A 15,175-nucleotide genomic window follows, 5' to 3' on the forward strand; every position below is an offset into this window, starting at 1 on the left:
CTGAAAAATGCAACATGATGTTCACATAACTATTTCTTATACTGACCTTTAGTAGATGCTCTTGGCATAACATTTGAGCACAATTCAGTAAAATCAATTTAACACTCTCCACCATTTCCTGACCCTAAATATTCTTCCCGCTTCATGTTACAGTCTTTGTGAATTGAATATTGTACACATAAAACCCTTTCTCCAAGGCAGATGTGAATACCGAATTACGGATTTGGTTGATTTTGATGATGATCCATGGCACTTATATTTTCATCTTTGGTTTGGGTCCATTTCTATATAGCTGGAAAACTATATAGATAGTAGGAAAACTAACACATGTTAATTTTAACAATTATGATTATGTTGGGAGGGGCATGTAAATCACACTTAATGCCCTGGCTTCTTCTCTACCTCCTCCCAGAGGGTCCAGATTGGTCTACAGAGTTACTGTAGTTAGGACCTTGAGGGTGGGGCAGGCCTGTGCTGCTCAAAAAACTCTGTATGAAGAACCCTCCCCGGAGGAATGGGAGTGTCCCTTTGACCACAGGAAGGGACGTGCAGTTCCAGGAAACATTTGCCAAACCACAGAGATTGCAGGCCTACTGCCCATCCATTATTATCATCATTATTTAATGTCTTTCAAAGGTCAGAGCCAAAATAAATGGTCTGTCAGCCAACTGAGCGACACCAGCCTTTACCACAGGCATTGGAGGCCCTTTTGGTATTTAGTAGCAATGACTTGGGTTATATTCTTGTCTGATTCCATCAGTCTGGCTGGACTTCTGGTTTCTTCTGTCTTACCACAACTGTTTTTTTCTGTATTGGCTGTGCCCGCCCCCTGCATTACCCACCGCCCTCCCCCCCCACCAAGTAACAGTTACTTGGGATGTGTTTGTTTTCTTTTTTTAGAATTTAAACAATGAAAGGGATTGAATTAATTGTGCTAGTGAGTAATAAAAGTACTCAGGGAAGCTTTCTGGGGGTCCTGAATTTTGGGTTCTGGTCCACCTCTGAAATTCTACTCCCCTTGGGGATAAAGAATAGTATTGTGGTCAAAAGCATAGAGCTAAAACTCTTGAGTTCAAATCCTGATTCTGTCACTTAGTGTCTGAATAATCTTGGGCAATTTACTTAGCCTTTCTATGCTTCAGTTTCTTCATTATAAATTGGATTTAGTAATCGAAACCTCTTTCATAAATTTGAAATTTGATAATATATGAAAAGTGCTTGAAACAGTATTGTCTCAGTGTGTTAGCTGCTATTATTATGAGGCTGCAGAAATCATACCAAGATATCAGCCTTATATTGAGATCACCCTGGGTTGAGGCTGTTTGGGAAGGAGGTTCTTGGGATTGTCTTGGAGATGGATAATGGGAAGCATGTCCCTCCCCCACCCCCCCCCCCCCCAGCCCCAGACCATCCAGTGATATGGATATTTTTTTCTCTCTGGGGATAAAATGGAGTGGAATTATGATGACTCAGAAGTGTCTGCATCCTAGAGCTCATGGCCAACTTCAATGTTCCTTCTAACAGAAGGGATCTTCAGTTCAGGTATCTATAAATTTTGCTCCATCTGCTTACCAGGGCCCAGTATCCAAGCACAGGCTCTGTTGCCTGAGACAGGGGAACAAGGTAGCCTCATGGACTTTGAAACAGACCTATCTATCTGGCTCTGAACTTAGGTTAGCTTGTTGACCTCTTTGAGTCTCAATTTCTTTGTCTATAAAACAGCAATTATAATTCTGACATTTCAGGGATGTTTTGGAGACTAAATCATATGGCACGTGTAAAATACCGCACGTAGTGTTTGACCTTTGAAGACATTTGCTTTGTTAACTCCCTTCCCTTTCTTCTAATTCTTCCCTATCTGCTAAATTTATTAAGAAAGGCTCAATGTAGGAAATAATTGAGAGAAATGCTTTCAAATTTAATGTGGGGTGGGAGGGATCTTGTTAAGCTACAGATTCTGATTCAGCAGGTCTGGGCTGGGGCTTGAGTCTGCACTTCTCATCAGTCCCCAGGTGACACCAGTGCTGTGTCTGAGGCCCTCACAGTAGCACAGCTCTATATTTCCTCCCTTTGAATCTCATTATCACCTTTTAGATTCCTGTTAGTCTTTTAATAGTCTTACCACACACATGTACTTCTAGGATCATCATTTGGAGAAATAGCAAGGGCTGTATGTTATCACACCCCTTAGGGTGCTTTCCCTTATGCAGCATAGGCAGCATGGTGGAGGTCTAGGAGAAACCTATCTTAGGCATTTTGTCAGAAACCCCATTGAACCTGGGATCCCAAACTGTTTTCCATAAAAACTCCTGTCTGTTGACAGCCTCCTGAATCTGGGTCCCTCTGTGATGTAGATTGCAAGTCAGCTAGTTTGGGGAAGTTTTCTTTGTTTTTCTCTTTAGAGTTTGGAGGGAGTTGACTTGAAGACTGTGCTTCTGCCCTCACTAAGCATCTTTGATATTTTTAGAGCTATGTGTTCCAACTACTAGCCTTCTCTAAGTTCATTAGATTATGTTCTCTCCAATATACACAGATGAAACAGTCTACCTTTGTTCTTTTTTTATTTCATACACATTTGTGAGTGCTTGTGGCATATTCTTTGATTGGTTTTAGATTTTATCAGGTTTTTCAGATTTACTTTTGAGAACCCTCCTCACTGTTGTTTCTCTGTAGCATTGGATTTTTTTTTAAGATTTTATTTATTTATTTGAGAGGGATCAAGAGAGCTTGAGCAGTGAGGAGAGGGAGAAGCAGGCTCCCTTCTGAGCAGGGAACCCGATGTGGGCTCAATCCCAGGACCTTGAGATTATGACCTGAGCTGAAGGCAGATGCTTAACCAACGGAGGCACCCAGGTGCCCCACATTGGATCTTTTAAATATTTTAACTTCTTTTTTTCTTTCCTGCGTTACTTCCTGGAACTTTTTTTTTAGCCTGGACCATCATCAGGGTCAGATGCATCTGCTGTGTGCATTTTGAGAATTGGCCCTCATCATCCTCAGGCAACTTTTCCTGAAGTAAAAAATGCAAAGGTGACTAATCTCTTTGGGTTATATCCCTTTGAACTAGAGATGTGGAGAAGAAATAATAGCCTCCTCCTCCTTCTTCTTTTTTTAAAAAAAAATTATTTTTAAATTAAAGCAAACCCTTTGTTTTAGAACACTCCAAATTGTCTGTAAGTTGGAGCTTGGTTATCAGCCATGTTACAAAGCAAAGCAAGTCTACATCAGTCTTTTAGACTTTCCTTGGTCCTATTTCTTGAAGAGTTTCTCCTGCCTGACGGGGCTCTACCTAATAGGCTTGCCAGTTTGGGGAATAATTTGAAAATAGTCCCAGGTAAGAACCCAGGTATTTTGAAAGTTAAGATGGAGGAGTATTGCAAGGGGAGAAAAATAGGGAAAATATTTGATGCAAAGAAAAGTCAGAGGAGCCATTAATATTTTCACCTTATCTAGATACATCAGTCAGGGTCATAATAGAAAAACAGCACACTCAGTAATAAAGGACAACTTACAAAGGTGGGTGTATGGAAACCCGGGACTACTTATAGCTGAGTTATTGCCCCTGGGCCTAAAAGTGACCTTGGCTGGGAGGAACCTGATCTCACTATTCTTCCCCCACACTTTTGATTTCTCATTTCCAGCCAGAGCTCTCTGTTGGAACAACCCAACAGGAAGCAGAGTGCACACGGTTCATGCTGGGCAGCCTCCTGCGGCAGATAGCAGGATGAAGACGGGTAGACAGAGAACTGAGAGGGGTAAACAGAAGCTGATTAGCACACTAGTTTTACACTTTCTTTTGAAAGACTTGTTCACCTGGAGACAATATCAGTATTGAGAACTCCTTGAGGGAAGAAACTGGCCTCCCCACTTATATGTGGGACACTGTTTAAAGGATTGTTAAGTGAATGAATGAGACTGCTCATCTTCTTCCATTCTCCTGACTGGCACTTGGGGTGGCCAGGGATAGCTGGGTGCTGCTGTCTTGATGGAACGCTTGTGTTGTGAATACAAGGCACCTCAAAGTCACGGCTAACTGACTCAGACATTAACACTTCCTGACCATGTAACTATTCTACTTGTAACAGTCTCATTAATAAAACTGCTAAACAAAGATAGAACCTACTGTATTAATACCTTGAGTCTTTTTGTTTTGTTTTTATAAATATCGAGATTTTGCTCGGCAAGGTATTCATGAATCTTTAGCCCTTCTCAGTGACTTAAAAAAAAAAAAAAAGATTTACTAAAATAAATAAATAAATACAAATAAAAAAGATTTACTTATTTATTCTAGAAGGAGAGAGAGAGAATGGTGGGGAGGGGCAAAGGAAGAGGGATACAAGCATACTCCCTGCTGAGCAGGGAGCCCAAAGCCAGGCTCTATCCCAGGACCCTGAGATCATGACCTGATCCAAAATCAAGACTATGATGCTTAGCTGAGCCATCCAGGCACCCTCTTTCTCAGTGACTGTTAAATCTAACCCTGTTATTTTTCCTCTTACCAGTGCCCCACTGGCCAGCAGATGCGTAAGCTGTATAATTTGGGAACCCATGTGACTTTTGATTCTCTCCCAGGCTGCTTCAAGAGAAGTACACACAAAGGGCTAAATTAGCTTAACTATCTTTAGTAGCTTTAAAAGAGGGCCTATGAATAATGCCAGATTTCTCTTAACTGTCCAGAGAGCAGGAGCTCAAAATATAAATGAGTTTATTAGGTATACATTTTGGGAAAGTTCCTCACGCAATCCAATTGTCATCCCTAATGATTCTTAGACATTAGTATTTTGTAGGAAGGGATAGAGCTAAATGCTGCAAGTGACTAGTTTGGAGGCACCTAGGGTTCTTGAAGTACTCAGGTGTAAGGGCAGAAGAAAATACATTGGTGGGGAGGGGAATGAGTCTCTTTTCACTTAGAGCTTCACTATTCTTGCCTGAGGGCTCTCAGGGCTTGTGTGTATCTGTGTGTGTGTGTGTGTGTGTGTGTGTGTGTGTGTGTGTGTGTGTGATGTGGGGAGATAGGAGAAGTGGGGGAGCCTTGGAATCCTTTAAACGTCTAGGAAAAAAATGACTTTATCCTTTGTTAAATTGAATTGGGTCCTCAAATTCTATTTGATCTTTCTTTGAAGTTCTGATAGGTTTCTTTGCATACAGTTTGTTAATGTATTTTTGAAGATCATCTTATTCTCCTAAAAGCTATTGCTGTTTTAAATACTTCAAATCCGAATGGAGTATTGATTCAGTTCTTTGCAAGGATTATAAATCTTGGAGGCCTTTTTTATAGATCTATTTCCAGGGCCTCCAAAGACAGAATAGGCACGGCTGGCTCACATGTATCCTTCGCATTACCCAGAATGACAGGCATTCTCTGCTCCCATTTACACCCCCTGCTGTTAAGGTCCCCCTGTTAATGAGTTTCCAAGTTGGGCTCATGACGTCTCTGGCTAAGGCTATGGACCTACAAAAGAATGCGATTTTTTTTTGCTTCATCAGGATTTGAGATTTAAAAAAACTTTTGTTTCTAGTTTCTTCACTTGTCATAACAATTTTGGATTTGACATTTTGCTTTTGGTATGGGGGTGAAGGGCTAGGGCCACTGGAAAAGCTACTTGCAGGCCTGCTGTTGAAGTTTCTACTACAAGCATATTTTGTTTGGCAGGCAGGGACCCCCCCCCCCCTAGTTTTATTAAACTGCTTCACATGGAGCACACACATTCCTGTTTGTCTCAGGTTCTATTACTGCCTGTTGTTAAATTAGTTCTCCTGGGGACATCTGGTCTTTTATATTCTGTCTTTTCCTAAACACTTTAAAAAATGGTTGTGTTGGGACGCCTGGGTGGCTCAGTTGGTTAAGCGGCTGCCTTCGGCTCAGGTCATGGTCCCAGTGTCCTGGGATCGATCGAGTCCCACATTGGGCTCCTTGCTTGGCGGGGAGCCTGCTTCTCCCTCTGCCTCTGCCTGCCACTCTGCCTGTGCTCATGCTCTCTCTCTCTCTCTCTCTCTCTAACAAATAAATAAATAAAATCTTAAAAAAAAAAAATGGTTGTGTTTTCCAGAATAATTATACCTGTTTTTACTTTTGGCTTGGGACTTAGCTACTTGCGTAAATCAAATGATTCGTTATTTATTATGTACAAATAATAAAATTAACAATTGTATAGTTCTTTAGAGCTTATGAGATATTTTTATTTAATTCATTGGATTATCACAATAATCCCATAGCTAGGCAGGTGGGTATTTTTCTTTGTATTATGGATAGGAGGTTATATAGCATGGTGATTAAGAGTATAGGCTCTGGAGTTAGACAATTTGTTTGAATTTCACCTTTTGTAATTACTAGCTTAGTCTCAGCTAATAAACTGCTCAGTTTCCTCATCTGTAAAATGAGTATATACTACCTATCTTATAGTGTCATTATAAGATGTAAATAATGAATTCATACAAAGTAATTAGAACAGTGCCTGGCGGGGCGCCTGGGTGGCTCAGTGGGTTAAAGCCTCTGCCTTCGGCTCAGGTCGTGATCCCAGGGTCCTGGGATCGAGCCCCATATCAGGCTCTCTGCTTGGCAGGGAGCCTGCTTCCTCCTCTCTCTGCCTACCTATGATCTCTCTCTCTCTGTCAAAAAAAAAAAAAAAACAGTGCCTGGCATGTAATAAGTGCTCAATAAATCTTAACTATTATTATTAATAGTATATGAAGAAATGGAAACTTGGAAAAATTAAGAAATCTACAACAGCCAGTTGGCAGGAGCTTTGGGACTTTAAGCAAGGTTTAGAGGTGTCTGATACTGTTTTTTTTTTTCCCTCCATATTTACTACTGATTTCCATCTGCGCTTTGGGGGGACTGTAAAATGAATCATCCTTTCATTTTTTGGCTTCCTTATCTTCATTTTCTTTTGTTTCCTCACATTTAGAACTCTTGGGTATTGTCTGTCCAGTCATGGGATCCATCTGTCAGAATTCAGCAAAGTGTAGGGATGTCCACATCCCTGCAGGTGGACTCTCCTTGACACTGAGCTTCTGGGGCTTCTGGGGTCCCTCTGAATTCTATCCAAATAGATAGTCTGGAAAAATTAACATTGCGTTTAAAGTAAAAGTATCCTATTGTTGCTACATGGAAGACATTTTAAAAAATAATCAATAAGCACATATTTCTCAGTGCTTTAGTTTCTTTCCTCTTAAAAGGGAGGATACTTAACTTTTGGTGATCTCATTTGTCGTTTCACATCCCTTTGAGGTAGTGAGAAAATAGGTTATATTATCTCCAGGGTTGGGGCCAGGAGAGGAGTAATGAAGTCCAGTGTGAAAAGAGCAAAGTCTATGGAGTCAGGTGGAAGAGGTTCAAATGGCTTTTCCACACTCTGTTATATGTCTCCAAGTCCTATTTTCCTCATCCATGTGAGGAGGATAACCAGAGGAGATACTGCTCGCAGAAGAGATTATGCCAGATACTTAGCATGTAAATGTGGCTGTTATGGATGTTGCTGGGGAGGTGACTTTTCACACTGGCTGAGGGTGATAGAGAGACTCAGGTCTCATCATTCTTAACCGAATGCTCTGTGGACTTCCTCACCTGCATATATTATTTCTTTGCATTTTAAAATCTAGGTGTTTTGACCTTTTATTTGCTACTTTATTTTTTCAATTCTTTTTTTTTTTTAAGTTTTTTTTTTTTTTTAAGATTTTATTTATTTATTTGACAGAGAGAGATCACAAGTAGACAGAGAGGCAGGCAGAGAGAGGGAGGGAAGCAGGCTCCCTGCCAAGCAGAGAGCCCGATGCGGGACTCGATCCCAGGACCCTGAGATCATGACCTGAGCCGAAGGCAGCGGCTTAACCCACTGAGCCACCCAGGCGCCCTTCAATTCATTTTTTATTATATTATGTTAATCACCACCCGGTACATAGTTAGTTTTTGGTATATTTTTAATGTGCCTGTAATGGGCAGGTCACTTGGCTGTGTGTTTAGCAAGGCCATTTGCATTGCCCATCACATCAAAGTCCCAAGTTTACCTCGTGTCACAAGCGAAGGTAGTGAATCCACATGACCAACAAGGAATGTGACACAGACTCTCTCACATGGTATTGGGGCAGCTATTCTCAGAAAGCGAAAGCAGCAGGTATTTATTATTTACTATGTTGCTCAGCATTGTGTGAAGTTGGGAACACAATAGAAAAACCAGAATTTGTCTATCTCTAATAAGACTGACAATTTTCCAGGGAAAACAGATGTGATCAAAAGCTGACACAGTTAAAGAACGGAAATAAACACTGGGATTTAGTCAAAATAGTTAAGAGGGCTCTCATAGACTGGTGGATAAAAAGACAAGTAAACCTACACTTAAAGCATGGTTTGATAAATGAGAATAGAATAATTAGTATACAGGAATGCAGAGGAGGTGTTATGTGGTGTGTGTGCATATAGGTGGTGGTGTGGGTTCCAGGGAGAGACAGTGCTTGAGTTGGTCCTGGTGACTAGTGGGGGATGCTGGAGAGGGGATTATTGAGTAAGGAGGACTGTAAAATGCACTTTGAAAGAGACTGAGAGATGAAAGAGCTTAAGGATGATAAAGAAAAGTATTTGTTTGGTATTCCTGGTCCGAACTTAGGGTTTCCAGGGTTAGTGGTAGGAGAGCAGACTGGAGAGGTGAGAGAGGGATGTCATTAAAGACATTGTGTCATTATGGACTTAAAGGCATGTTGAGAAATAAGAGCATCAGGGTGTTGGCAACCAAGCAGGCCAGAGATGATTATCAGCTTCAGAATGATCACTCCAGGAGGATCTTCCAGTAAAAATAGGTAAGAAATAATAAGGGCCTGAATCAAGTCTTAGGAGAAAGAAAAAATGAATGGATGGATGGATGAATAGTAGAGTGAGTAAATGGATGATCCTAACTGTAATTGTTGTAGAAGTTCAGAGAAAGAGGATGCCTTAGTAAGAACAATATTTGAGGAATACTTTATGAGGGAAGAAGATTTGAGTGGTCAGCCCAATGACTTGTCCATAGTAGGTAGTTGGTAAGCCAGGTTTGACTGGCTATAGGATTTATATGAGAGAAGATAGGGGGTAATACCAGGTTGCACAAATGTGTGAGATGGTCAAGGAGACAAATCTAATTGGAAAAGAGTGGTAGATAATATGATTTCATATGCAAATTGGTTGTACATTTTAGAAGGCTTTGAAATGCCAGATTGAGGAGCTTAAGCTTATTTCATTAATTAGTAGGAAGCCATTGAAGATTCTTAAACACATATTTTGACATACTCAGTTTGGATTAGAACTGCGTTTGTGTGTTGGGCCTCTTCATCATGGTTGGAGGAAGATGTGTCTTGGGGAGATGATGCTAGTTCATGATCTTTCTTGATGAAAGGGATGAAATTTCTTTCTTGATGAAATGACAAGAATTTCATGATGATTTTTATCTTTAATGGAAATGCCATACAGACGGCATTACTTTTGGACTGGAGGATAAAGTTGCATGACCCCACTTTGGCTGTATGGGGACTAGAAAAGTCCACCGTGGGGAAGCAAAGAAAGACAAATGAAGGGAGGGATGAGTGAGTACCCATATAAGATTTTTGGTGATACTAGTATAGAGAGGGATGGAGCAAATAGAAAGATGGAAGAAACTGCTTGCCCTATGGAGTCTTTTATGGAGAGCAAATACATGGCATGCATAGCCAGTATCTCATTACATCCCACTGTAAACATTAATTCATCATGGTATGTTTTCTTATGGAGCTCAGTGGTAGTCTTAGAGTCCTTGTTAACACAGTGCCTCAGGCAGCTTTTATCAAATGATCAGAGTTAGCACTGGAATTCAAAACTGTCATGCCTGGAGTAAGAAATGAATGAGAAATAAATTATGACTGTACTCATAGTGCAAATCAATTTTTACTTTTTCAGGTGGAACTTGCGGAAATCTGTGCCAAGAGTGAGCGTTATATTGGCACTGAAGGAGGAGGGATGGACCAGTCCATATCATTTCTTGCAGAAGAAGGAACTGTATGTGATACTGAGCTATTTGGAAATATCAACTAGGGAAAGTTCATATGAAGAGGTTCTGGGCAGTCAATTCTATTAGGTTCTATTGTAAATGGTATTTATCATCTACTTTGTAATTCAGGACTGCTACCAGTTCATGTAATCTGTTTCACATTGATCACCTCTTCCTCAGGCTTCCAGAATCATACCTCAGATCTGATTTCTCTTGTGCCTAGTTATTCCCTCCATTGTTAAGATGAGATTTCTCAACTCCCTAGTTTTTGGGACCACCTTTCCCACTCTTGTCCCGAATCACTCATTTCATGGCATTTTCATAATCTCTTGTTGGTTTTAAACCCAAATGTTAACTTTTCTTACCACATATATTCACAACCCCTCTTTTTATAATTTACTCTTTGGTATCGTTTTTCTCTGTCAACATTTTTGGGGCTTCAGTGGTGGGGAAAAGAATGTTGACAGGAAGCCAGGGATGAATTCTTTAGTTGGATACCACTTCCCCTTGGCTATCAACTCCCTTAGGCAGGGTAGAGGTTTTGGTTGTTGCCCATAAACTGCCCATTTCCAAAATAGAAGCAGACATTTCTTTAAAGTCTTTTCCTAGTTTTTCATCAGATTCCTACAAGCTTGGCTATTTTCTAAGAATACCTGGATATCTTCTTATTAAGAATATTTATTTTTGATTCCTCTAAGCCAAAGACATGAACCATGAGGAAAAGTGGTTTAATGTTAAGAAAATACTCTGGGTGTTTTGGATGAGACCTGACAAGCAGACATGGTGGCAAGAGTGCTGATGTTAATGTAAGTTAGCTATAGAATCTGAACAAAGTCCAAATTCTTTGAGCTTGCAAAGCACGTCACAGTCTGGCTCCTGCTTTACCTCTGCATTCTACCCTCTCACGAACCCTCAACCCTCAAACTCTGAGCTCCAGGCAAATTTCAATACCCAAAGCTTTATTAACATCTCATGTTTTTTTGCCTCCGAACTTGTGTTTGCTTTTCCCTCTTTTTGATATCCTGTTTGGGTCAAGAAATCCTCTGTCTGCTCTACTCTTGCTCAGCCTTTAAGACTCAGTGTAGATTTTCCCTTTTTCAAAGGAGCCTACACTAGGTGATCAGGTTCTTCAACCATGTGTCTATAAAGCAGCCTGGGCTTTTTGACCATTGAAACACAACCTAGGAATGTATTTGTCCACTTGATTGTCTTTCCTGCTGGATAGTAAGCTCTACGAGGGCAGGGACAGTGTCTGTCTTCCTCACTGTTATATCTCCAGTGCCTAGTACAGTGTCTGGAAGTCAATAAATAATATTTGAATTGAATGAATGCATTTTTATGAAAAAATTTTGCTACAGTAAATAAATAAATAAAAGATTAAACATTTTCTGAATTCTAATACATTATATCTCACCTGTCTTTTTTGTTCCAATAGGCCAAGTTGATAGAATTTAGTCCTCTGAGGGCAACTGATGTGAAACTCCCAAGTGGAGCAGTATTTGTGATTGCCAACAGTTGTGTGGAAATGAATAAGGCAGCGACTTCTCATTTCAATATCAGGGTGATGGAGTGTCGGCTGGCTGCAAAGGTATGAACTTGGCAAACTAGTGAAACTTGGAGTAGGCTTTCTCTTGTCCTTTTTTTTTTTTTTTCTCTCTGCTACTCTGTCTCTTTCCCTCAAGTTATGAGCATCATTTTGACTGGAGTACTATTCTAAATGAAGGTCTCTGGGTAGAGAACAATTTGATTCCAAACTCAGGAGATAAATAAACCTACTAGATGTGCCCTGCAACCTCGAGGTATTTAGAAGCTATATGAACTTCACAGCTGAGTCTTCTAGGGTGGCCCTGGGGAGAAGAGGATAGTTTATATCTGTGAAGCATAGGCCATGGGTTAGGTAAGGGTGGAGAAAGATAGTTGGAGGTGATTGATGGGAAGTGACCATAACTGATCTTGTTTCCTTGACAAATGTGATGGTAGCCTCAACAGCTGGTCCTCTCGGATGCACCTTTTTTGTAGTGGGCCATCACTGGCCGCTCTAAAAATACAGGCTTACTGTAACACTCCTGTGCCCAAAAGACTTTTACATGTGTGCCAAGGAAACAGAAACCTGAAGGGAGTCTTGGCAGTCCTCTGTTCCACAATTTAGAAGACCCTTGCCAGTCAAACCTTCAACCTACATAGGAAGTATTCATTGAATACCTCTTGTATGCCTAGGACCATGAAGCTATACAAAAGGATATAAGACATAAAAATAGAGAGAGTTGAGTGGAGAGTTAAAATTAGAGGATGTGAAGTAGGAAATGGTTAGTATGTGATCAGGCAGTAACAGAAGTGAAATGTTGTGGAGGATCCAGAAAGGTACATGGTCTGACCAGAAAGGTAGAGAGAACTAAGCCTAGGAGCCAGAGGTTTCTGGCTTTGGGGCTGTACTGTGCTTTCTCCTAGTTAGAATGGTGGTTTAGAAATTTAAATCTGATCTGATAATTCCCTTGGTTTACACTTTTCAAAACTTTTTTTATCTCCTTGGAATAAAGTAAAAAGTCCTTGTCACTGCCTAGAAAGCTTTGCAAGATCTGATGCCTGTGCACCTCATCCTCTTCTTGTCTTAGCATCCCCCACTCCCTTTACATTTCAGCCATAATGCTCATTCCCACCCCAGGGACTTTACACATGCCCAGAACACTCTTCCCCTAGCCTACTTTGAAGTCTTAGGCAAAATATCCCCCAGGAAGCCTTCCTTGACCTCCTTACTCCCAGACTAAGGTAAGTCTCTCTTCTATTTCATAGCTCTTGCACTTCTCAGTTACAGAATTTATCACAATTGCTTAATGTCCATTTCCTCCTTTTGATTCAGTTTTATCTGAGAGCCAGGGCTGGGTCCATCTTGATAACTCTTATATCTCTAATGCCTGGCATAGTGCTTAGGCCAAAACAGGCACAGGATAAACATTTGTTGAATAAATGAATGACTACTCCCTATGTTGCCTGCCCTGTCATATTTATTTTGCCTACTTTTACAATATTGTACAAGTGAATATTGGACTAGTTACTCTGGACATATCTAAGGTGTGGGGTCAACCCTTGTGACTGACTTGTCACTTCACCCTACTCCCATCCCCTGAAGTTGTGAAGTTAAGAAGAGTAAAGATATGAGGAACCACTAAAATAAAAGTTGTTTTTCCTGGAAAATTTTGGCATGAATATTTTTTTAAAAAATCATGATTTAAATGTTTAAAATTGGAAATTACTCATTCAAATAATTTCTAAAAATTACTTAAAGGAAATGTTTTAATATTAAACTCTTGATGTTATCTGATCAATGCATACATGAGAAGTAGTGCAGTAAACTTTAATATCAAGGCTTCAGTGAACTATATTTTCCTTTAGGACAAGCTTCCTCTTTCAGGAGATGGAAGAAATTAGTGCCTTATTTGTTTGAGGGCTTATTCAGGCTGACTTTACTTTGAGATTGATGAGTAAGTGTTGCCTTCCTGAGGAGACTTCAAGCATACACAACATTGTTTTCAAAGTCTTATCACAAAATGAGATAGCCTCTACGAGATCTGTGGGTGAGCTCAGCAACTATGAGATGTGAAATGGGTTCACCTTGTGACTCCTGTCTTCCTGAGATGCAAGGAGAGAGAGGAATACAGTGGTGGTGCTGAATCTCTAGTGAAAGTTGTCAGGATAGGGAAATGGTCAGAGTTGACTGGAAAAAAGGCATCTCTTTTGGGAGCAGTTGTATGTAGAAATCTTAATCCACTGCAGAGCCTCCTCAAGAACCGGAGTTGACAGCTCCCTGAGAGTCTGAGAGGTACTCTGGTCAGTGAAATTGGCATCTGAACTTTGCTTTTTGCTGCTCACTCCTCCCAGTGGGAGCATACTCTGAACTTACCTGTCTTTTAAAATATGGAAGAAAGTAAAGTGAAAGACTTTATCAAGATGGAAAATGTTTCTTAAATCATGTTGCTGCAAACTACTAGAATCCAAGGTTCTGTATAATAAATAAAACTAAAATAAAGATAAAACTGCTAATATGATCTTGGTGTTAAGCATACACTTTTGCCTAGGGGTGCTCAGTCACTGACACTTGGTCTCAAGCCCCACATGAGGCTCCATGCTAGGCATGGAGAAAGAAGGAAAGAGAAAAGAGAAAGAAAGTTTAAAAAGGAAAAGATTAAAGAAGGAAAGAAGGAAAGAGAAAGAAAGATTAAAAAAACAATACACTTCTGCCTAACAACATGGGCTGGAATTCTGCTAAGCATATTTTCCTTCCCATATGTTTCCATTCTTTTATTTATATGTGAATGAATATAATAGTTGTTTGGAAATGATCTCATTAAATTGGGAAATAAACCTCCCATGTAAAAAGGTAAGGAACATTGTCTTAATCTGGACAAACTTTCTATTTTCAGACAGTAGAAATGAAATGTCAGGGCAGAAATGACTAATTAGGAGAGTTTTGAAAATGACACGGATCAGATGGAGCTCTACACAGCAAAACTGTAAAGAGTGACACTTATTTTCCCACTCTGCTCCCAGCTCTCCAAGTTCCTCTTATGAAAACGAGTGCCTTTTGTACCTACTTAACACAGGGAAGTGCACCCAACCAAAGAAGATGGTTTTTCTTTGTTTTGCTTTCATGTTGATAGCTTCATCTATGTCCTCAGGTCTCCTTTCTGTCCCTCTTTCTTTCTCCCTCCTCCTCTCTTTCTAGTAGCTTCCAAAAACTAACTGATGCAGATTCATTGAAAGTCAGAGTCTTACAGAGCCATTTCAACTAAAATTAAGAACATTTCAAAGCAAACTCAGTAGAGATTTATAATTACTTACGTAAGTGATACTTTTATGTGAAGCACATTTTTATGTTCTTAAATTAACAAAGTGGCCAGAAATCTTTAATGAGCACAAATTTTTCATACTTTACACACATTCAGTGGCTTAAACTTTTCCAGAAATGTTTTGTGTCTATGAAAGAGAGTATCCCTTAATCCTATTGGGGGATAAAATGTGTGATGCTGATAATGAGTATTAGGGGAAGTCAAAAAGGGAAGAGAAATTATTCCATTGCTTTTGCATACCCTGAACTCTTTGTGGCAACAACTGAAGCAATGAAAGAGAGAGTTTCATGTGGTCCTTTGGCACTTCAAGGAAATTTTATAATGTGATTCTTTACAGAG

General features: G+C 40.1%; 1 protein-coding gene across 3 annotated transcripts in view; it reads left to right on the forward strand.

Moving 5' to 3' along the window:
• The window catches only part of LOC111159955 (galactokinase 2), a 111,655-nt gene that overhangs the window by 59,762 nt on the left and 36,718 nt on the right, over window positions 1–15,175 (forward strand). For all 3 annotated transcript variants that reach the window (XM_022522681.1, XM_022522677.1, XM_022522690.1), the window contains exons 6-7: window positions 9,902–10,000; window positions 11,428–11,580. In XM_022522681.1, the coding sequence (XP_022378389.1) occupies window positions 9,902–10,000; window positions 11,428–11,580 (252 nt within the window). The remainder of the gene's footprint in view (window positions 1–9,901; window positions 10,001–11,427; window positions 11,581–15,175) is intronic.

The sequence above is a fragment of the Enhydra lutris genome, unplaced genomic scaffold, assembly GCF_002288905.1.
Source record: "Enhydra lutris kenyoni isolate GAN:26980312 unplaced genomic scaffold, ASM228890v2 scaffoldscaffold4, whole genome shotgun sequence".
Taxonomy (NCBI): Eukaryota; Metazoa; Chordata; class Mammalia; order Carnivora; family Mustelidae; genus Enhydra; species Enhydra lutris.